The sequence below is a fragment of the Panthera onca genome, chromosome D4 (assembly GCF_046562875.1).
Source record: "Panthera onca isolate mPanOnc1 chromosome D4, mPanOnc1 haplotype 2, whole genome shotgun sequence".
NCBI classification, from domain to species: domain Eukaryota; kingdom Metazoa; phylum Chordata; class Mammalia; order Carnivora; family Felidae; genus Panthera; species Panthera onca.
Genome location: NC_138351.1, coordinates 94,430,078 through 94,449,006, shown reverse-complemented (window position 1 = coordinate 94,449,006; position 18,929 = coordinate 94,430,078). Strand labels below are relative to the sequence as shown.

General features: G+C 64.1%; 4 protein-coding genes across 4 annotated transcripts; 3 read left to right on the top strand and 1 right to left on the bottom strand.

Annotated features, from left to right (window-relative positions):
- Positions 1-976: 976 nt before the first annotated feature.
- Positions 977-2,755, bottom strand: SSNA1 (SS nuclear autoantigen 1). Its single transcript, XM_060608151.3, has 3 exons — positions 2,622-2,755; positions 1,950-2,149; positions 977-1,524 (listed from the first exon to the last, which is right to left on the bottom strand). Exons 1-3 carry the CDS (start codon positions 2,671-2,673, stop codon positions 1,417-1,419), a joined length of 360 nt encoding a protein of 119 aa, XP_060464134.1. The 5' UTR covers positions 2,674-2,755; the 3' UTR covers positions 977-1,416.
- A 24-nt stretch (positions 2,756-2,779) lies between these two features.
- ANAPC2 (anaphase promoting complex subunit 2) lies at positions 2,780-13,655 on the top strand. Its single transcript, XM_060608144.3, has 13 exons — positions 2,780-2,945; positions 3,210-3,832; positions 4,829-4,961; positions 5,968-6,142; positions 6,537-6,656; positions 7,014-7,131; positions 8,086-8,267; positions 8,619-8,760; positions 9,055-9,130; positions 9,219-9,422; positions 12,652-12,781; positions 12,984-13,219; positions 13,323-13,655. Exons 1-13 carry the CDS (start codon positions 2,841-2,843, stop codon positions 13,533-13,535), a joined length of 2,457 nt encoding a protein of 818 aa, XP_060464127.1. The 5' UTR covers positions 2,780-2,840; the 3' UTR covers positions 13,536-13,655.
- A 1,995-nt stretch (positions 13,656-15,650) lies between these two features.
- On the top strand, positions 15,651-16,732 carry TMEM210 (transmembrane protein 210). The gene is made up of 4 exons (XM_060608147.3): positions 15,651-15,789; positions 15,914-16,049; positions 16,260-16,295; positions 16,485-16,732. Exons 1-4 carry the CDS (start codon positions 15,702-15,704, stop codon positions 16,684-16,686), a joined length of 462 nt encoding a protein of 153 aa, XP_060464130.1. The 5' UTR covers positions 15,651-15,701; the 3' UTR covers positions 16,687-16,732.
- Positions 16,733-16,833: 101 nt separating this feature from the next.
- LRRC26 (leucine rich repeat containing 26) lies at positions 16,834-18,911 on the top strand. Its single transcript, XM_060608146.3, has 2 exons — positions 16,834-18,440; positions 18,535-18,911. The coding sequence occupies exons 1-2, from the start codon at positions 17,762-17,764 to the stop codon at positions 18,822-18,824; spliced, it is 969 nt and encodes a 322-aa protein (XP_060464129.1). The 5' UTR covers positions 16,834-17,761; the 3' UTR covers positions 18,825-18,911.
- The last annotated feature ends 18 nt before the right edge of the window (positions 18,912-18,929 follow it).

Genomic DNA, 18,929 nt, shown 5'->3' with positions numbered 1-18,929 from the left:
GGGCTTGCTCTCTGGGGTCTGGTACTCTGGCTGGACCAGAGCCGTTTTTAAGGCCAGGCGCCTGGGAGGGGACGAGGAACGGGCGGAACCTCAGGGATCTCGCCTCCTGTGTGGCTTGGAAAGCCACCTGACCCACAGGAGCCTGCAGCAAGGCTGTAGCAGGCAGACCACTTCCCTGGAGTCAGTGCTAACGGCTGGCAGGAAAACCCAGCAGAATCTAAGAGGCAACAGGAGACACAGAACTGCCTGTTCAGCTTGGAGCTGGGGAGCTGGGGCTGCTTGTAATCCAGGCAACGGATGCAAGTACATCCCTCCTGAAGAGTCAAGCCCGTGAGAAATGCTGCTTGGCCAAACTTGGGAAGGAGGAGGGTGTTTTTAGTGTTCTGGGTGGAGTGGGCCCAGGTTTCTCCAGACCCTCTCAGTACATGCTTCTCAGACCTGCCTAGCTGCAGGGACCCCCATAGGAGCTAACTGGCCAACAGAGACAGTCCCAGAGAGGACTCGGGGTGGAGGGCTGGGCCCCAGGCAGCGTGGGAGGCTGGAAGTCGGCACGCTTGGTGGGACCAGGGAGAGTGGGGAGTGGTGGTGCTGTGGGGTTGGAGCAAAGTTTAGAATCCTGGAGCTGGGGCACAGCCCTGGCTGGAGAGCGTCTCCCTGGGCCAGGCCTTTTGCTGGGGAATAGGGCATCGCACAGACCAAGACCAACAGGCAGAACACCACCCGATGGGGAGGCTAAGTGCTGGAGTTGGGGGCAGGGGGCCAGCAGCCCTGGTGGGGAGAAAGGGTGGGTGACAAGGTCCCAGGGAATGCTCAAGGGTACCCTCAACTCTGTCCCCAAAGCCAACAAGGCTTGCACAGGGAAAGCCACTCCAGGCCCTCCTCTGCCAAGAAGCCATATAGCTGGGCTCACATTGGTTCTGGGGTTGTGCAGCAGTCCCACGTCCCACACGCAGGACACAGGACACAGGCAGTAAGCTACCTTCACAAAGACAATCTTTACTGACAGTCATAGGCCACCAGGGCAAGCTCTGAGGGGGTGGGCCCCAGCCCCTCCCCTGCTCCCCTGGCCTGGGCACCGAGGTGAGGTGGCTGCCATGCTGGTGAAAGTAGGGAGCAGGGTCTTTCTGGCAGCCCAGGGCGGGGGTGAGGGGACCTCTGCCCCGAGCGGAACTCACCCAGAGCCTGTCCTTCCCATATCCTATGAGTACAGGGTCAGGACCCCCACCTGGTGGGCTGCACCCAGGGCTGTACTTGTCACCTGGGGCAGGTGAAGCTGGGCAACTGCCTCTTGGCACCCGAGACAGTGAAAGGAGGCAGCTGCTACCACGAAGAATAAAGACGCTTTGAAGACAGGCTTGCTGGGGGTCGAGCCACTGAGGGACGTGGGAGGCAGGCCCCTCCCCACCAATGGCCTCCTCAGCTCTCCCTGCCTCCACTGCTCTTGTGCTCCGAGGCTGTGGCTTTGGTCAAGTTCCCGGCTTCCCTCTTCAGGACACTAAGCAGAGTCTGCGAGCTTTCCAGGATCTGGAAACGGGGACACGAGACGGCTGTCACTATCCCTCTCGTCAGAAGGCTCGCACAGTCCAGCTCTGCTCCTACCAAGCCGGTGCCAAGCCTGGGGCAGAAGCAGGGAGAGGAAGCCCCTGACAGGAGGGTCGGACAGGGTCAACAGAGCCTTTAGCCCAAAGCCCCCCTCCTTGCACCCTGGGAAGCCAGACGAGATGAGCTCTGGCCCTTGCTGCTGCTCTCTGCCCGTGGTCTGGGACAAGCCATAAAACTACGGTGCACAGAACAGGACTTGGGGCGTGCCGGGCCCCACTGACAGCCCCACTGTCATCCCACAGTGGTCCTGACCATGTTGTAGTCCTGTCGCCTCTGCCCGTGGGCGCCCCCAGGCCACCCCCCGCAGGCCACAGGCATGCAGGCTTCCTGCCGGCCCCGAGCCCCACCTTGAGGTAGGCAGCCTCTGTCTCTGCGATGGTCCGGTCAAACTCGTTGCGAGAAGCAATCTTGCGCGCCAGATTCTCGTTGACTCGGGCCAGTTTCTCTGTCAGCTGCCTCACCTCGCTCTGCAGCCGCTGCTTCTCATCCTCCTCCTGCTGGATCTGCCGACACAACTCCTCTCGCTTCTGACACAGCTCCTCGATGCCTACAGTGGGCCGAGCGGGGCAGGCGCTGTGGACCCAGGGCAGGAAGGACAGCAGCACCCCTGCCACTCTGGAGCCCACTGCTTTGTAGGAGGAGAGGGCGGCGGGAGGCCCGGGGCTGGCTCGGCCACCTTCCACCGCCGCCAGGCCAGGCTCCGACCGCCCAGGGGTTCTCGGGGTTAGAGAAAGCACCGCACCGGACCAGCGGGCGTGGCGCCCGGGCGGCAGTGCGTGCTCTAGCCATTCGTTCCTTGGCTCTCTCCACAGATACCCAGGGCTTGGTGCGTGCCACAGAGCGGCCGTGCGCCGGGCAGGTCCGACGGCCACCGGCGCCTTCCCAGCCGAGACACCCACGCACCGACCATGCACCCCACTCGGCCGCGCGCTGCGGGCCAGCTGCTGCCTCGGCCTGCACGCCGGCGAGCCCCGCGCCCTCCCAGCCCGCCCGGCAGACCCCGCCGCGCGGCCGCTCACACTTGACTAGCTCGTTGTTGTAATTCTGCAGCGCCGCGCCCTGCTGGGTCATGGTCCCCGCTTGGGCCGCGACCACTCCAACCGCCGCCAGCTCCTCGCCGTTCGCGCCTGCGCACTGCCTTCCGACAGCGCGCCCTCCGATACGTCACCGCGGCGCGCCTGTCGTGTGCGTCATCGCCGCGCGCCACGCCGCGAAGCCCTGGGAGCTGGTGGGCGCAGATGGCGACGGCGGTGCGAGACGGCGACCCCGGGCCGGCACAGGAACTGTTGGTGGCCTGGAACACCGTGAGCACCGGGCTGGTGCCGCCGGCCGCGTTGGGACTGGTGAGGCCCCGGAAGAGGGCAGCGGGTCCGCGCGGGGTTCCGGGGACCCTGCGCGCTTTACTAGGACGTCCACCCTGGGGTTCGTTCCGCTGCCGAGGCGGCCCTTCCCTAGCGTCGGCCAAGCACCCGTGCGTCGTGGACGAGGGGTAGCGGAAATCCCGCAGCTTCCCCTCCGCTCTGTCCCTTTCCCCGCTTCTCCCCGCGTTGTCAGTGCCCTTCCCTCCGCTACTCTGTGTTGCCTTCTCACGGTTCCCTGCACTCCAGGCGTCCTCCCGGACCAGCGGTGCGGTGCCGCCAAAGGAGGAGGAGCTCCGGGCGGCGGTGGAGGTTTTGAGGGCCCACGGTCTGCATTCGGTCCTGGAGGAGTGGTTTGTAGAGGTGCTGCAGAACGACCTGCAGGCCAACATCTCCCTTGAGTTCTGGAATACTATCTCCCAGCGTGAGAACTGTGCAGACGAGCCCCAGTGCCTTCTGCTTCTCCTTGACGCTTTCGGCCTGTTGGAGAGCCGCCTGGATCCCTACCTGCATAGTCTAGAGCTGCTGGAGAAATGGACTCGCCTGGGCTTGCTGATGGGCGCAGGCGCTCAGGGGCTGCGGGAAAAAGTCCACACCACCTTGCGGGGCGTCCTGTTCTTTTCCACTCCCAGAACCTTTCAGGAGATGATTCAGCGCCTCTATGGGCGCTTTTTGAGAGTCTACATGCAGAGTAAGAGGAAGGGGGAAGGGGGCACAGACCCAGAACTAGAGGGGGAATTGGACAGCAGGTATGCCCGTCGCCGGTACTACCGGCTTCTGCAGAGCCCGTTGTGCGCGGGATGCGGCAGTGACAAGCAGCAGTGCTGGTGCCGCCAGGCCCTGGAGCAGTTTCACCAGCTCAGCCAGGTCCTGTGAGTACTCACGCCTGTGTGGCCATGCCTCTGTTCTTGCCTCTGGCTGGCTTTCCTGGGTCCAGCTGGCTGGGTGGGGTGGGGGGTGGGGTCTCTGCCGGATAGTCCTGGGTGTGGCCAGGGGCGGGTCCCCAGGATCCCCGTGCTGTGAATTTATACGTTTTGTCTTGGACACAGGTGTGTGTCTGCCACTCACACTAGCCCTGGGTTTCCACTCTTTGCTTACTCTGAGACCCTAGGGATTGCAAATTTTCTGGGCCACGTAGAATTCTGCTGTGCCTTCTGTAGGCTCCCCGGGGAAGGGATGGTGTTCATCCTCTCTTGTAATTGCAAAAGGTGGGCTTGCTTTTTTTATTCTTTCCAGAGAAGTTGGGGATTAGGCTAACACGCTGGGCAAGCAGATTGCTTTTCCAGCCTTTTAAAGAGGAAAGGATTTTGCTGTCGCCGTTAAAGCTGGGTTCTGAGCTGTGAGCCTTTAATCCTTTGTGGTTGCTGGTAATGATCTTGTCACGTTGAGTGAAGCGGCAGCAGCACAGCTGTTGGGAAGGGGGAGGGGCTTCTAGCTGGACTGAGGGAGGGGCCCTGTTGTTGCTGGCGAGGGTCAGGGAGGCCCTGGATGGCTTTTGCTGGTTCATCCCAGATGCAGGGTGCCCAGAAATGTTCTCTCTCGTTTTCTCGAGTTCATTTGCCGTCGCTGACCAGGGTCTGCACCCAACGGCATAACTGGTGGCGTCTATGCTCACGTGGTCAGGACGGTGATATATTTAGCTGTTGCTTCAGAGCCACGTTTCAGGAGATGCGGTTTTAGCCCTGAGAGCCACACCCACTCCTCACATGGGCAAGGCCAGGGTCTCAGCCTGGGCAGAGAGGCCGGCTGGGGAGGGCAGGGCTCTGTCCTCCCCAGCAGCTTTTCCTTGAAACCTTCGGTACAGAGGGCGCTGGGTGTGAGGGGGAGCAGGGTACTCTGTGTGCTCCACGAGCAGGGCTGTCCTCCAGACACAGGCTGAGTCTGTTGGAGCGGGTCAGTGCGGAGGCTGTGACCACCACCCTGCACCAGGTGACCAGGGAGAGAATGGAGGACCGCTGTCGGGGCGAGTACGAGCGCTCCTTCCTGCGAGAGTTCCACAAGGTAAGGACAGCCTCTCGGGCCCTGTTCCCTGGGGGCTGTAGAACAGGTTTCTGGCCAGCCTGACACCCTAGTGGTCTTAGAAGCAGCCACAGTATGGGGACTTGGATGAGCTAGGACCTGGCCGGTGGATGAAGCTGTCTTGGTGCTGGGTGGAAGCTGGCCCTTCCCGGCCTGCCCTTGTGACAGCAAGAAAGAGCCCGTGACCTGCTCGGCAAGGTCTGTGAGAAATCACTTGGCTGGAGGCGGTGCCAAGGTCTGGGGTGTCCCGCTGAGGGACCTCAGGGCGCCCGTGCTGTTGGGGCGTGGTCTGGGGCTTTGCCCTGGGGCTCTGCCCCGGTCTCCCTAGAGCCGGGGAGGTGCTGGCCCAACCGCAGGGGACCGTCCAGCCTGCCCCTACTGCCCGCATGTCATTCTCCGCCACTTCCTGGTGTCTGCGTCCCAGGGCGCAGATTAGCTGTGGTGGGGGTTCAAAGCAAGTGTCTGTACAGCAGCGGTCTGGAGTGGGTGTGAGCCCAGAGGCCTGGCCGGGGCACCTGTGTTGCCCCCAGGTGGCAGAGTATCAGGCTGTTGTCATCAGGGGCTGCGTAGTTTGCGGGGGGACGTGTGCATCCTAGGCTCTGTGCGGCTGTTTTGCCTATAAGTTTACGCGTGTGTGCTCAGAAGGGCCCTTACGTTGTCCCAGCGTGGTGGGACTAGTCAGGTACGTGGCCCCCAGGGTGTGTCTGTCCACCGGGTCAGAGGTGAGCGTTCTCTCCGTGCTCTGCATCAGGGCCGCTGTTGCTAGAGATAAGCCTGGGCTCTGGTGCTCATCGGGTGTGGGGACACCTCGATGGGAGGCCTGGGAGGCCCACTTTGGACCCATCATCCTGCTGCTTTCAATGTGCTCCTAGTGTCCAGGAGCCTTGGAGACTCCCCAAGACTGGCTGCAGTGCCGGTAGCCTCTGCTCCATGTCGGGCTGGGGTTCATTCAGCTCCTCACCTCCCTACACCTGTGTTCTCCCGACAGTGGATCGAGAGGGTGGTCGGCTGGCTCGGCAAGGTATTCCTGCAGGATGGCCCCGCCAGGCCCGCGTCCCCGGAGGCTGGCAACACACTGCGCCGGTGGCGCTGCCACGTGCAGAGGTTTTTCTACCGTATCTATGCCGGCCTACGCATCGAGGAGCTCTTCAGCATCATCCGAGGTCGGCCCCCTGCCCGCTGAAGCGGCCACCTTCCCCGTGCCTTCGCCATTCAGATCCTGCAGGCGGTCAGGGGCGCTTAGGACAGACAGTGGTGTCCCAAGCAGAGCTGGGCCCGCCAGTGTGGCCCCCAGACGGTGCTTCTGGGCGTCCACCCCCATCCCCTCGGCGGCCTCGTGCTCCTGCTCTGTCCTTGGGCACTCGGGGGCGGGGCGGGGGCTGGAGGGCACATGACCGCCCAGGGATGGCCTGAAGCACCTAGCGGTGTTTCTCATCGCTACTGAGCGGAGGCGCCACCGCTCACCCTCTGGGCCCTGCCGACCTTGTGTCCTTTCTTGCACGCACAGCACGTGCGTGCTTGCATGTGTGTGTGCAAGGGTCCACACTCTTCCTACAGACTTCCCAGACTCCCGGCCAGCCATCGAGGACCTCAAATACTGCCTGGAAAGGACTGACCAGAGGCAGCAGCTGCTCCTGTCTCTCAAGGCTGCCCTGGAGACGCGGCTCCTCCATCCAGGTGCCTGAGCTGCTGCCCAAGAGGCCAGTCTCCTCTGCCGAGGGGCCTGTGTAGGGTGTGGGTCTGTAGGGCGGTCCTTAGGAGCTGCGCCTCATCCTCCCTTGAAGAGAGTCCTGGGAAGTGATGGGTGTGGCCTGGGGCAGACCGCCCAGTGAGGGGAGGGCTCGGACCTTGGAAAGTTCCAGGGAAAGCACATGAGAGTTAGGGGAGAAGGGGGACAGCGTCCTGTGGGTCACAGTGGTATCCTGGGGAGTGAGGTCACAGTGGTGGCCGAAAAACCCACCTGGCCAGGGCGCTGCCGCTCATGGGACAACTCCTGGGTGCTGCTGGGACTACTGTCCTTTCTCCTGGCCGTAGGGGTCAACACGTGCGACATCATCACCCTGTATATATCCGCCATCAAGGCACTGCGTGTGCTCGACCCTTCCATGGTCATCCTGGAGGTGGCTTGTGAGCCCATTCGCCGCTACCTGAGGTGAGCCCCGTGGCCAAGCTCCAGGCTGCTGCTCGGACCTGGGGTCCTTGTCTCCTGGCTCCATTTGTGCAGCCAAGTTCCCCGTGGGTCCTTGTGGCCCCCGAAACACCAGGAACACTCTGTCCCTCCTGTTGGGCCACATGACCTGGCCACGGCCCGGGCTTCTTCGCCTTGTGGGTGCCACCACGTCCATGGGGAGATACTGGGGACCCCACTCTACAGCCCTGCTCTCCGTTCCCATCCCCTTTTCCTAGTCCATAGAGGCCCTGACTCAGCTTTAGCTTGCTGACCAAGACCCAGGCTGAGGCCGGGGTGGGTGGGGGGACCCCTGTGCCTGAGCGGCAGTGACTCCCAGGCTGTCAGAGGACGTGTTTGAGCAGGTGCTGGGGCACCGCTGTCTGGAGACCCCTCGGGACAGTAGAGGCTCAGGGCTGGGGCTGGGAGGCATCTGGTGCTTCCCTGACTCACGTCTGCTGCCTCTTGGTTGGGAAGGCCCTGGCCTAGATCCCGTGTTATTTTAGTTCTCGGTGTTCCCGAAAACGGTGGGGTTTATCTTTTTTTAAATTTTTTTTTTTAACGTTTATTTTATTTTTGAGACAGAGAGAGACAGAGCATGAACGGGGGAGGGTCAGAGAGAGAGGGAGACACAGAATCGGAAGCAGGCTTCAGGCTCTGAGCCATCAGCCCAGAGCCCGACGCGGGCCTCGAACTCACGGACCGTGAGATCGTGACCTGAGCTGAAGTCGGACGCTTAACCGACTGAGCCACCCAGGTGCCCTGGTGGGGTTTATCTTAATTATTATGATTAGTATTACTGTTTTCTGAGAGAAAGTTTGATGGACCCATCTTAAGCACGTGGCCAACGGGTGCTGGCTGCCGGGGTGAGGTGGGGTGCCGTGGTGTGGGCAAACGGAGAGAGGTACCGTGAAGGCCAGCGGTACTCACATCTGGCAGGACGCGGGAGGACACGGTGCGGCAGATTGTAGCTGGGCTGACGGGGGACTCGGATGGGACGGGGGACTTGGCTGTCGAGCTGTCCAAGACAGACCCGGCGAGCCTGGAGACTGGTCAGGACAGCGAGGATGACTCTGGCGAGCCCGAGGACTGGGTCCCTGACCCTGTGGATGCCGATCCAGGTCAGTGCCACCAGCCCCACCTGGCTCTGGATTGTGGGTGACGCTCCGGCAAGGCAGGCGTCTGATTCCACAGGTGCCCGAAAGCTTGAGGGGATCAGTTGTCGGCACCCACCCCTACCCGCTTCTGCAGGGGGCTCTGGCTGGCTCGAGTGGGCCCACGGTGGCCTGTGTCTCCGTCCGGCTTGCTAGAAGAGCCGATTCCCAGGCGGCCTGTGCCCTACCCACCCCGCCCCCAGCCTGGGATCTGGGCCTGGGCCTCACGGGCGTGGCAGGGTGGGGCCTGCGTGGGCACAGATGGTGCTTCCTCGGTCCCCGAGAGATGCCATGGGTGCCGGTCCCCGTGCTGTGCAGGGAAGTCCAGCTCCAAGCGGCGCTCCTCGGACATCATCAGCCTGCTGGTCAGCATCTACGGCAGCAAGGACCTGTTCATCAACGAGTACCGCTCGCTGCTGGCCGACCGCCTCCTCCACCAGTTCAGCTTTAGTCCTGAGCGGTGAGGCCCGCAAGGCGCCATGGGGCTGCCGGGGGCGCCGCTGCCTGCTCCCCGGCGGGGAGGTGCACCCGTGCTCGGCCGTCACCCTGGAGGGGCCTGGGGGGAGGCCCAGGGGCTCGAGGAACCAGATCCCCGGGACGCCCTGGGCCTCAGCCGGGACGGGGTCCAGGGGCTCGGTGGCTGGAGCCGCACTTCGCGCCTCTCCCCCTGGGGCGTCCCCGCGCTGGGTGGCGGGGGGTGCCCGCTCCGCCACGGGCGCTGCTTGGGGTGCCGCTCAGAGACGCGTTCTTCCAGGGAGATCCGCAACGTGGAGCTGCTGAAGCTGCGCTTTGGCGAGGCTCCCATGCACTTCTGCGAGGTCATGCTGAAGGTGGGCACGCGGGGCTCCTGCCCACCTGGCCCGGCCCCACCCTGAGCCCGGCCCCGGGGCCTCCGCGAGACCCCGTTCCTCCCCGCAGGACATGGCGGACTCCCGTCGCATCAATGCCAACATCCGTGAGGAGGACGAGAAGCGGCCCGTAGAGGAGCAGCCGCCTTTCGGGGTCTATGCCGTCATCCTGTCCGGCGAGTTTTGGCCTCCCTTCAAGGACGAGAAGCTGGAGGTCCCCGAAGACATCAGGGAGGCCCTAGAGGTCTACTGCAAGAAGTACGAGAAGCTGAAGGTACGGGCCACACCTCCCTCTGGTGGCAGGTGGGGGCTGCATCCCGACCTGGCGACCCTTCCGAGCAGGCTGTGCAACGGGACCTGGGTGCGACCCACCTGCGCGGCTCTCTGCCGACACCCCTCCCGTGCCTCTGCGTCGGGGCAGGAGGGCGCAGCCCCCGTTCTGCTCCCCTCGTCCCTTAGGAGCCTCTGCACGTGTGCGTGCACACCCACACTGGGGGAGGGGCCGGGCCGCTTCTGCCCTCTGCGCCTCCGGGTGGCCCCACCTTCCCGGGCTTCCTCTTCCACTGTCTACTCTCTGACATCTCCGAACTGGGGGCTGGGGCACCGGGCTTGCCCCAGAGAGAGTCAGGGGGCTGTGTGTGCCCCATGGGCGTCTGCCTCCAAGAAGTCTCCAGATTGCTCACGAAGCATTTGACTTCCAGGACTCGGCCCCAGCCTTGCCACTGCCTGGCTTGCTTCCCTAGAAGCTGCTTTCCCAGAGGATGGCTCAGCCATGCCTTTCTGCTCAGGCCTAACGCACCTGATGTGACGGCCATGCCTCAGCGTGCTTTGTCCTGACTCCAGCTGGATACTAGAGTGGCAGGAGCAGGCCCCGGGGCTATGCTGGAGGTCGGCCCTGTGGCCACAGTGTCTCTGCCTCACACCAGAACTCTTGGCCTGAGGATCATGTTGGACACGTGGGTGGCCACACAGCCCACAGAGTATCCTTGCTTGTGTTTTCTGTTGGTGGCCTTGCATCTTTCCCACTGCAGGCTACGGTGGTGGCTGTACGGTCGTGGGCTTGAAGCTGGAGAGCCTGTCTGTGGCTCTACTGCTTGTGACCTGGGCAAACTGTGGGTTCTGCTTCCGTTTTCCCCCTACAAGGTGGGGTTCTCTGTTGCCGCCTCCTTTGGAGCTGAGGGGGTGAGGGGGTTACCGAAGACTCCCTTGTGTTGGTCAGCAACAAAGTGCCATGATCGGGGCTTAAAACAGTGCAGGTGTATCGTGTTAGTTCTGGCAGCTGGGAGTCCAGGATCGATCATAGGGCTGCACTCTGTCCAGAGGCTTGAGGGAGGGTTCCTCCTGCTGCTTCCGGCTTCTGGTGGCTCTAGGCATCACTTGACTTGTGGCCACATCAGCCCGACCTCCGCCTCTGTTGTCACATGGCATTCTCCCTGTGTCTCTTTGTGTCCACGTTTCTTACAAGGACACCAGTCATGTTGGATTAAAGGCCCACCCTAGGGGCGCCTGGGTGGCGCAGTCGGTTAAGCGTCCGACTTCAGCCAGGTCACGATCTCGCGGTCTGTGAGTTCGAGCCCCGCGTCAGGCTCTGGGCTGACGGCTCGGAGCCTGGAGCCTGTTTCCGATTCTGTGTCTCCCTCTCTCTCTGCCCCTCCCCCGTTCATGCTCTGTCTCTCTCTGTCCCAAAAATAAATAAAAAACGTTGAAAAAAAAAAAAATTTTAAAGGCCCACCCTATTCTAGAATGACCTCACTTGAACGAACTGACGTGTGGTAATCTGATGTCCAGATACAGTTACATTCTGAGTTATCAGGGGTTAGGACTTAACATCCTTAACTATGAGGGACACAGTTCAACCTCTAACAGTCCACCCTGTGCCCCCCACCGCCCCAAATTCATGTGCTTCCCACATGCAGAACACATTCATCCGACATCCCCAGAAGTCTTAAGCCATTCCAGCACCAAGTTTACATCACCCCACACCTCAAAGTTTGGTATCTGAGTAGCATCTGAATCGGGCAGGAGCGAGACCGAGCGCAGCTCATCGAGGGCAGTCCCTCTCCAGCTGCGAGCCTGGGAAAGCAGAGCGTGCCTGCGAGGTGTGGCACAGACCCCTCCGTTCTGAGAGGATGACTTCTCAAGGAAGGAGGGGGGTCACAGGCTCAAAGCAAGTCCAAAAGCCAGTGGAGGCACTGCTCTGGGTTCAAGGCTGTCTTCTGTCTGCCCACCCTGCCAGGCCCGCTGTACTGCAGTTCTCCCCGCTGAGCCCTCCTCAGCTGGCCGTCTCTCCGTTTTAGTCCGGGTCGCCATAAAATTCTCAGGAGCCTCATCCTCCCTGCAGCTCCCAGTCGTCCAGGCCTTTGGCCGTGGGCCCTCACAGACACCCTTCCTGGACCGCCCAGTCTGTCCTGGCTCTTCTGAGGACGCAGGTCGGCTCCCACGTCAGAGCTCGGGTCTCTGGTGCCCTCTCGGCTCTGTCTCTAGAGCACACAGAGAAGAGCAGCACCCCTGCCTTCGCGCTGGCTCCCCCCCCCCCCCCCCCGCCTCACCCCTGCTGCCGCTGAGAGGCCATCCCTCCCACGTTTGCGGAGTCTCCTCAGCTCAGTGTTGGTTCATCGTGCTGGGGTGTGCTTTCTGCCCAGCAGGGTCGTGCTCAGACAGGATTCTGCCACCACATAGCAGGGCCACACTGTCTCCAGTTTGCCGTGGCCTCTTCCTCCTCGTGACACCTCTTGTGGCTTTCCTGGCCGTGTCCCTGCCGACAGTCTCTCCGGGGCAATTCAGGCTTTCAGGCTCTTAGAGGCATGCAGCCCACAGCTCTTCCAGCCTCTGCCCGTCACCCAGCTCCGTGGACTCACACTTAGCACCCCCTTCCCGGGACCAAAATGTGTCACTTTCTCGTGGCTGCCATAACAAAGTGCCATGATGCGGGTGCTTGCAACAACGGAGATCTTTTTCTCCACTCTGGAGGCCAGAGCAGGGGTCAGGGCGTCAGCAGGGCTGTGCGCCTCCGAAGGCCGTGGGAGAGGGTCCCTCCGCCTCCCCAGCATCTGGTGTTGCAGGCCACCCTCGGTGTTTCTCGGCTTGTGGCTGCATTCCCTGCCGTCTCTGCCTGTCTTCACGCTGTCTTCCCTCTTGCAAGGGCGCTGACCGAGCTACATCAGGGCTCGCTGTACTTCGGATGACCTTGTCTTAACTAGGCCCGTCTGCAGCGGCCTCGTCTCCAACCCAGGTCACGTTCTGAGGTCCTGGGGGTTACGATGTTGGACGTCTTTCAGACACCGTTAACTCACCGGCAGCCCTCATTGTTCAGTCCTATCAGATCGTGGTAGTGGAGGGCGTGGGACGCGGAGCCCTGTCTTCTATCCACCCTGCTGCCCACTGCCGGGGGGCGGGGGGCGGTGAGGGAGCTCTTCTGTCACCCGGTGCCAGGTGGCGGAGTCTCACTCGGCTGGGCTCAGCCGGGCCCCCGGGCTGCTCGTGCTGACTGCGGCCCTCCCCAGGCCATGCGGACCCTCAGCTGGAAGCACACCCTGGGCCTGGTGACCATGGACGTGGAGCTGGCCGATCGTACCTTGTCTGTGGCAGTGACTCCCGTGCAGGCGGTGGTCTTGCTCTACTTCCAGGACCAAGGTGAACCCACTGGCCCCTGGCTGGCCTGCCCCAGCCTTGCCTCCTGGGGGGGGGACCAGTGCCAGGCACTGCTCCGTGTGGCCGGGGGGTGGGGGGGGGGCGTGGAGGTTGGGGGCGGGACTCAGCCTCCTGGGGCTGCCCCCTGGGAAGGTGAGCGGGCCGACGAGGCCCAGTGGCTAGTGTTCCCGGCCGCTCCGTGCAGCCAGCTGGACCCTGGAGGAGCTGAGCAAGGTGGTGAAGATGCCCGTGGCCCTGCTGCGGCGGCGCATGTCTGTGTGGCTGCAGCAGGGAGTGCTGCGGGAGGAGCCTGCCGGGACCTTCTCTGTGGTGGAGGAGGAGCGGCCCCAGGACCGGGACAGCATGGTGCTCCTCGACAGCGACGACGAGAGCGACTCCGGCATGGCCTCCCAGGCCGACCAGAAGGAGGAGGAGCTGCTGGTGCGGCCGGGGGCGGGGGCGGGGGCGGGGGCCTGGCTCGGCCTCTGGTGCGGTGGCCGCGCGGGGGGTGGCCTGACGGCCCGCCTGGCCTCTGTGTCCCCAGCTTTTCTGGACGTACATCCAGGCCATGCTGACCAACCTGGAGAGCCTGTCGCTGGAGCGAATCTACAGCATGCTGCGCATGTTCGTGGTCACCGGCCCCGCGCTGGCCGAGATCGACCTGCAGGAGCTCCAGGGCTTCCTGCAGAAGAAGGTGAGGGACCAGCAGCTGGTCTACTCAGCCGGCGTCTACCGCCTGCCCAAGAGCTGCAGCTGACGCGCCCACTGCGCCCTTCCCGCGACGTCCCCACGGAGGGAGGGTGGCCGGGCGGGTGCCCCCCCCCCCCCGTGCCCCTGCCCGGCCCCCGGAGTGCAGAGTAAAGCAAATGGTTCTCTATCCTTTCCCTGTCCTGGTGGCTTTGTGGGCCCATCGCGGGCGTGTGGTCCGGGTTTGCCCTTCACAGCTGAGCCTCTCCAGCTCAGCCCAGCGGGGCCTGGCTCCCTGGGAGCAGGTGCGGGGAAACACACGAGTGTCCGGGCCCAGCCCTGCCTGCACACCTGTCACCGGGCTCCGGACCCATGGTCCTGGCACGTGGACGTCCCTGGAGCACACGAGGGGTCCTGGCACCGCCCCCAGCCCCTGAGGTCCGGGAGGCAGGGAAGGGCGTTGGCTGGACGCAGGCTGGAGGTCTTCAGAAGCACTGGGCACCACAGCCTGCGGTGCAGGAGGCTCCGTGCTGGCTGGTGGTGCCAGCCTCCTGGGCAACAAAGGCCCTTTGGAACGAGCCTCCGGCGTCCTGTTCCCGCCCACCCGGGGTACCTTCCCAGGCCTGGAGTCATGCCTGTTGCCCCCAGACACCCTTGGGCAGCCCCCTCCGCCAGGCTGTCTTCTAGTGCCTGCCCCCACCTCTCCACTTTGACCTGTTCCCCTGGGGCCCTGGTATCAGTCCTTGACGGGATCCCCTCTCACTCCAGAGTGTCCTGTTGGCCACGGGTTTGGAGAACGAGCGGTAGGACTAGGCACGTAGCCTTAGCAGTCCCAGGATTCTGGCGAGCCAGTGTTTGCCTCACTCGGGCTCCACCCACCACCAAGGCTGCTGTGCTGTGGTCACTAGGAGAGGGGCTTCCCGCTTCTCTCTGAGTTCTGCTGGAGGCCCAGAGGCTCTAACACCCACCGTTCCCTCCAGGCGGAAGGTCACCTGGCATGGGGCTGAGTTTACTTCCGTCATCCTAACCCGGATGCAAACCGGCTAGACGGGTCTGGCGGGGCAGCGGGGCAGCTCCTGGGCACAGGCACACGTCCCTTTGGACTTGGGTTTGTTAACGAAATGTGAGAAAAACAAAAAAGCTGCGTCTTGGGTCACAGCATCACACAACAGGCACAGAGGTGTCCCAGAAACTGCTGGCTGATCCCCAAGGAGGGTTCAACACTAGGAGGAGACACCTGTGTCAGAGGAGTCAGGGAGGCCCCCCAATGACAAGGAGTCAGCCAGGGCCCCTCTGCACCCTTGCCCCTGGTGCCCTGTGGGGTCATCCGTGGTGTGGGACAGCTCCCCCTGCTACCCGTGTGGTTTGCTGTCCTAGGTTCTTAGGGGAGTAGGGAGGAGGCCTCTGGACGGCGAGGCCAGGGAGGAGGCTGAGGTTAAGTCCCACGATGCCAGCCTGCAGCTCAGTCCCTCAGGCAGGAAGATGCAGAGGAAGAAGCCCTCAGAGCAGGGCAGGGGGGCTCTGATAAATGATACAGATTGGGAGCCTCAGATGCCACCTGTAGCCTTTTCTCAGCCAGAAGCGCCTAGCGGCTGTGGCTGTGGGAGGGCCTGTGGGCAGCGCCCCCACCTCCTGGGGGATTGGAGAGCCTGACGGTTCCTCCGGCCTGGCCTCCGGCATTGCTGAGCTGGGGGCGGGATCCTCCCCGAGACCGCCAGTGCGAGGGAGGGCAGCGAGCACAGGCCCATGCCTTGCCCCTTCTTGGCCGCTGCTCCTGGCAGCCTTGGGGGAAGGATGGTGGCATAGGTCAGCTTGGGGCCCAGGCCTCACCTGGGCTGTCACAGTCCCTGAGAAACAGAGGCCTCCCGCTGTCTGCTGAGGGCCCCCCCAGGGTTTCCGGGTCATTGTCTCCACTATCCTAAGAGCCTAAGGGTGATCTCCACCCCCTTCCCTGTAATGCACCATCCCCTGAGGCTGGATCCAGTAGGGCACTGGGGAGCAGCTCCCAGGCCCCCAGCCACCCTACCTGCTTCACCCCGGGGGGTTGCCTGCCCAGGGCTCCTCTGCTCCCACACAGAAGTTCAAGTGAAGCTCCGGCTGAAGCCCTGCCCACCCCCACACACCTCCCAGACCCCCGGTTCCCCCACCACCCCACCCTGCTCCACAGCCCTATTGTGAGGTCAGCGCCTTCCAATGGGTTCCGTCCAGAGGTGTGTGGTGGGGCTGGGGGCTGGACATGGCCCCCTGTCCCCAGCCTGACTCCTGCCTGGCTGGCGGCCCTCTCGGCCTGATATGTCTGTCCCTTTTGCTCATCCCTGCTGCAGGTGCCTCCTCCGGTCCCTGAACCCCGCCCCAGCCAGGGCCCCTCCTGGGGTGAGGGGCGGCCCCGGGGGCCCTCCACTGGCAGGTGACGAGGGCCCCTCGGCCACACGGGCCCTGTCTCTGCAGCTGGAACATACTGTGAGTGCAGCCTCGGCCTCAGCCGCGAGGCCCTCATTGCCCTGCTGGTGGTGCTGGCGGGCGTTGGTGCCAGCTGCTTCTGTGCCCTCGTCATCGTGGCAATTGGTGCCGTGCGAGCCAAGAGGTGTGTTAGGCCCTGGGGCAGGCAGGGTGGGTGAGGGCCACGGGGCCTTGCTGGGAGAGGGGCCTCTGCCCCAGGTGAGATGTCAGCCAGAGCTGGGGAACGCTATTTCCCGGACTGGGCTGTGAAGAGGTGGGGTGCGGGAGGGGCACTTCTGGGCTCCTGGGGGCCAGCTCCCCTGCTCCAGGACTCACGCCTTCCTTTGTCCCCCAGACATGAGCATGCCTCCCGCAGACACGTGGACAGCAGGTGAGTAACCTCAGGGGAGGACCCCACGGGGGAGCTGTGCCCCTGCTCCTGCCCCACTGGGAGGTGTGGTCGCAGATGCATCAGGGGCACTGACCTGAGAGCCAGGCCTGCCCTGGGAGGGGGTCAAGTCCTCGCGAGCCTGTGCTGGTGACTGCCTGCAACGAGCCTGACCCAGCCCGTGTCGTGCAGGATGGTGGGGCACTTCGGGGTCCAGGAAGATCGCACGGATCTGCACACATTGCCTGTGGAGTCCCACCTCACGGACCCCGACCTGGAGGTCCCCCTGATGCCTCCCCTGGAGGCTCACGGCCTCATAACCATCCCCATGGACCCGATGGCCCCAACTCTGACTCTAGAGGAGCCGTCCCCTCTCACCCCCCCACCTGAGTAGGGCTGCGGGCAGCCTAGGGTAAGAGAATTAAACGGTATTTAGTGCTTCTGCCCTGTCCTCTCTGCGGGCTCCTCCTAGAGCCGCTGTGCGGCTGCGTGAAGGGGTGGGGAGGGGTCTGTGTACACCTAGGTCATCTCCTTCATCTTGGATGGCGTGTGTGTGTGTGTGTGTGTGCGTGCGCGCGAGTGTGCGCTGCCTGCACAAGTGCCCGCTGTCTGCCCTTCAGGGCAGGAGCCACAGCCCTGGTTGTTTCCATCTCCTCCTGCTATGGCCTCCGTCTGGCTCCTCCCGGCATCGTCCTGCTGCCTTGCCCCACGAAGTTGGCATGGCTCCTGGGCCCCTGCCCACCCCACCCCCACCCCGGAAAACCCCAGGACAGGATGTGCAACTCTGGTGACTCCAGAGGGAGCAGCATTTGACTGGAGAACTTGGGCTGGTGCCTGTGCCCTACCCACACTGTCTCCTTGAGGTTCTAGGAGAATCCTCATAGGGCCAGGTAGGGCAGACATGACGGTCTCCACTGCCTCAGGTATGCAGTCCCCGCTCCACCCTACAGCCTATCCCCTGGGCTCAGGCTCCCATCATGTACTCCTGACCCCACCAAACATCCACTGTGGAGATGGGACCATCCCTATATGGGGGGTGCGGGGGGGGGGGCCCCACTGTGTGTGTGCTAGGGTCACTTTGCTGGGCAGGAGACAGGCAGGGACGAGTGGGCAGTGAGGCCCCTGGGTCCCATTCCATGCGTGGCATCCATGAGTCTGATGGGTGTGTGGGGGGGTCATCCAGCGGCTTAGGCCTCAAGGGGGGCACAGGGTGGTGGATGCCCCAGGAGAGGAGAGGTGGGGCTTCTCACAGCCGCAGCTGGCACAGAGCCAAGAGGATCCCGGCTCCGGGACAGGTGGCTGGCAGTGCAGGGTGCTGGCTATCCGCCCAGCCCCCGCCCTGGGCGCGGGGACCAGCCGTGGAACAGGAACTGCCGGCACTCGGGCTGGAGAATTAATATTTGTGCAGGCGCGGCAAAGACGCACTGGCTACGTGAACGCACGGGCAGCAGGCCTTGAGCTCTGCCCCCATGCGGAGCCTCTCCTCCCTCTCGCGGTGGCCGTCCCCGATGTTGCTGCTGCTGCTGCTGCTGTCGCCGTGGTCAGTCTGGGCCCAGTTGTCGGCCGCGGCCACCTCCTCGGGAACCCCAGGCACCCCGGACTGCCCGGAGGCGTGCGCGTGCGCGCCGGGCGGCCAGGCCAACTGCTCGAGGCGCGCGCTGCCCGCCGTGCCTGCGGGCCTGAGCCGGCGCGTGCGCGCGCTGCTGCTGGACCATAACCGTGTGCGCGCGCTGCCGCCCGGCGCTTTCGTGGGCGCTGGCACGCTGCTGCGCCTGGACCTGCGCGAGAACGGGCTGCGCCGGGTGCACGCGCGGGCCTTCTGGAGCTTGGGCGCGCTGCAGCAGCTCGACCTCAGCGCCAACCAGTTGGAGGCGCTGGCGCCCGGCACCTTTTCGCCCTTGCGCGCGCTGCGTTCCCTCTCGCTGGCAGGCAATCGGCTGGCGCGCCTGGAGCCGGCGGCGCTGGGCGCGCTCCCGCTGCTGTACGCGCTCAGCCTGCAGGACAACGAGCTGCCTGCGCTCGCGCCGGGACTGCTGGCCGGCCTGCCCGCTCTCCGCGCACTGCGCCTGCGCGGCAACCCTTGGGTCTGCGGCTGCGCGCTGCGTCCGCTCTGCTCCTGGCTGCGGCGGCACCCGCGGCCGGCGCCAGGTGAGCCCTCCGGGTGGGGGTAGGCGGGCCGGGAGCCACGGCCACGGCCACGGTCCCCGCCGCCGCCACCTGACTGTGCACCTGTGTCCCGCAGAGGCCGAGACGCTGCTCTGCGTGTTGCCAGGGCGCCTGACGCTCAGACCCTTGACCGCCTTAACGGACGCCGCCTTCAGCCACTGCGCGCAGCGGCTCGCCCCCCGGGACCTGGCTGTGGTCTACGCGCTCGGGCCCGTCTCCTTTCTCGCCAGCCTGGCCGCCTGCCTGGCGCTGGGCTCCGTGCTCACCGCCTGCCGCACGCGCCGCTGCCGCGCCACCGCCCTCGGCCCGCTGAGGAGAGCGCTGGACCCTGGCCCCGGGAGCCCCGCGGCCGCTGCTCAGGACTGAGCGGGCCTTGGCCGTTCTCGAATCTTCCCCTGTCCCCTGCCCTTCTTCACTCCCCCTGCAGGGGTCAACAAGCGACACAGACAGAAATTCCGTGACATTCCTTTA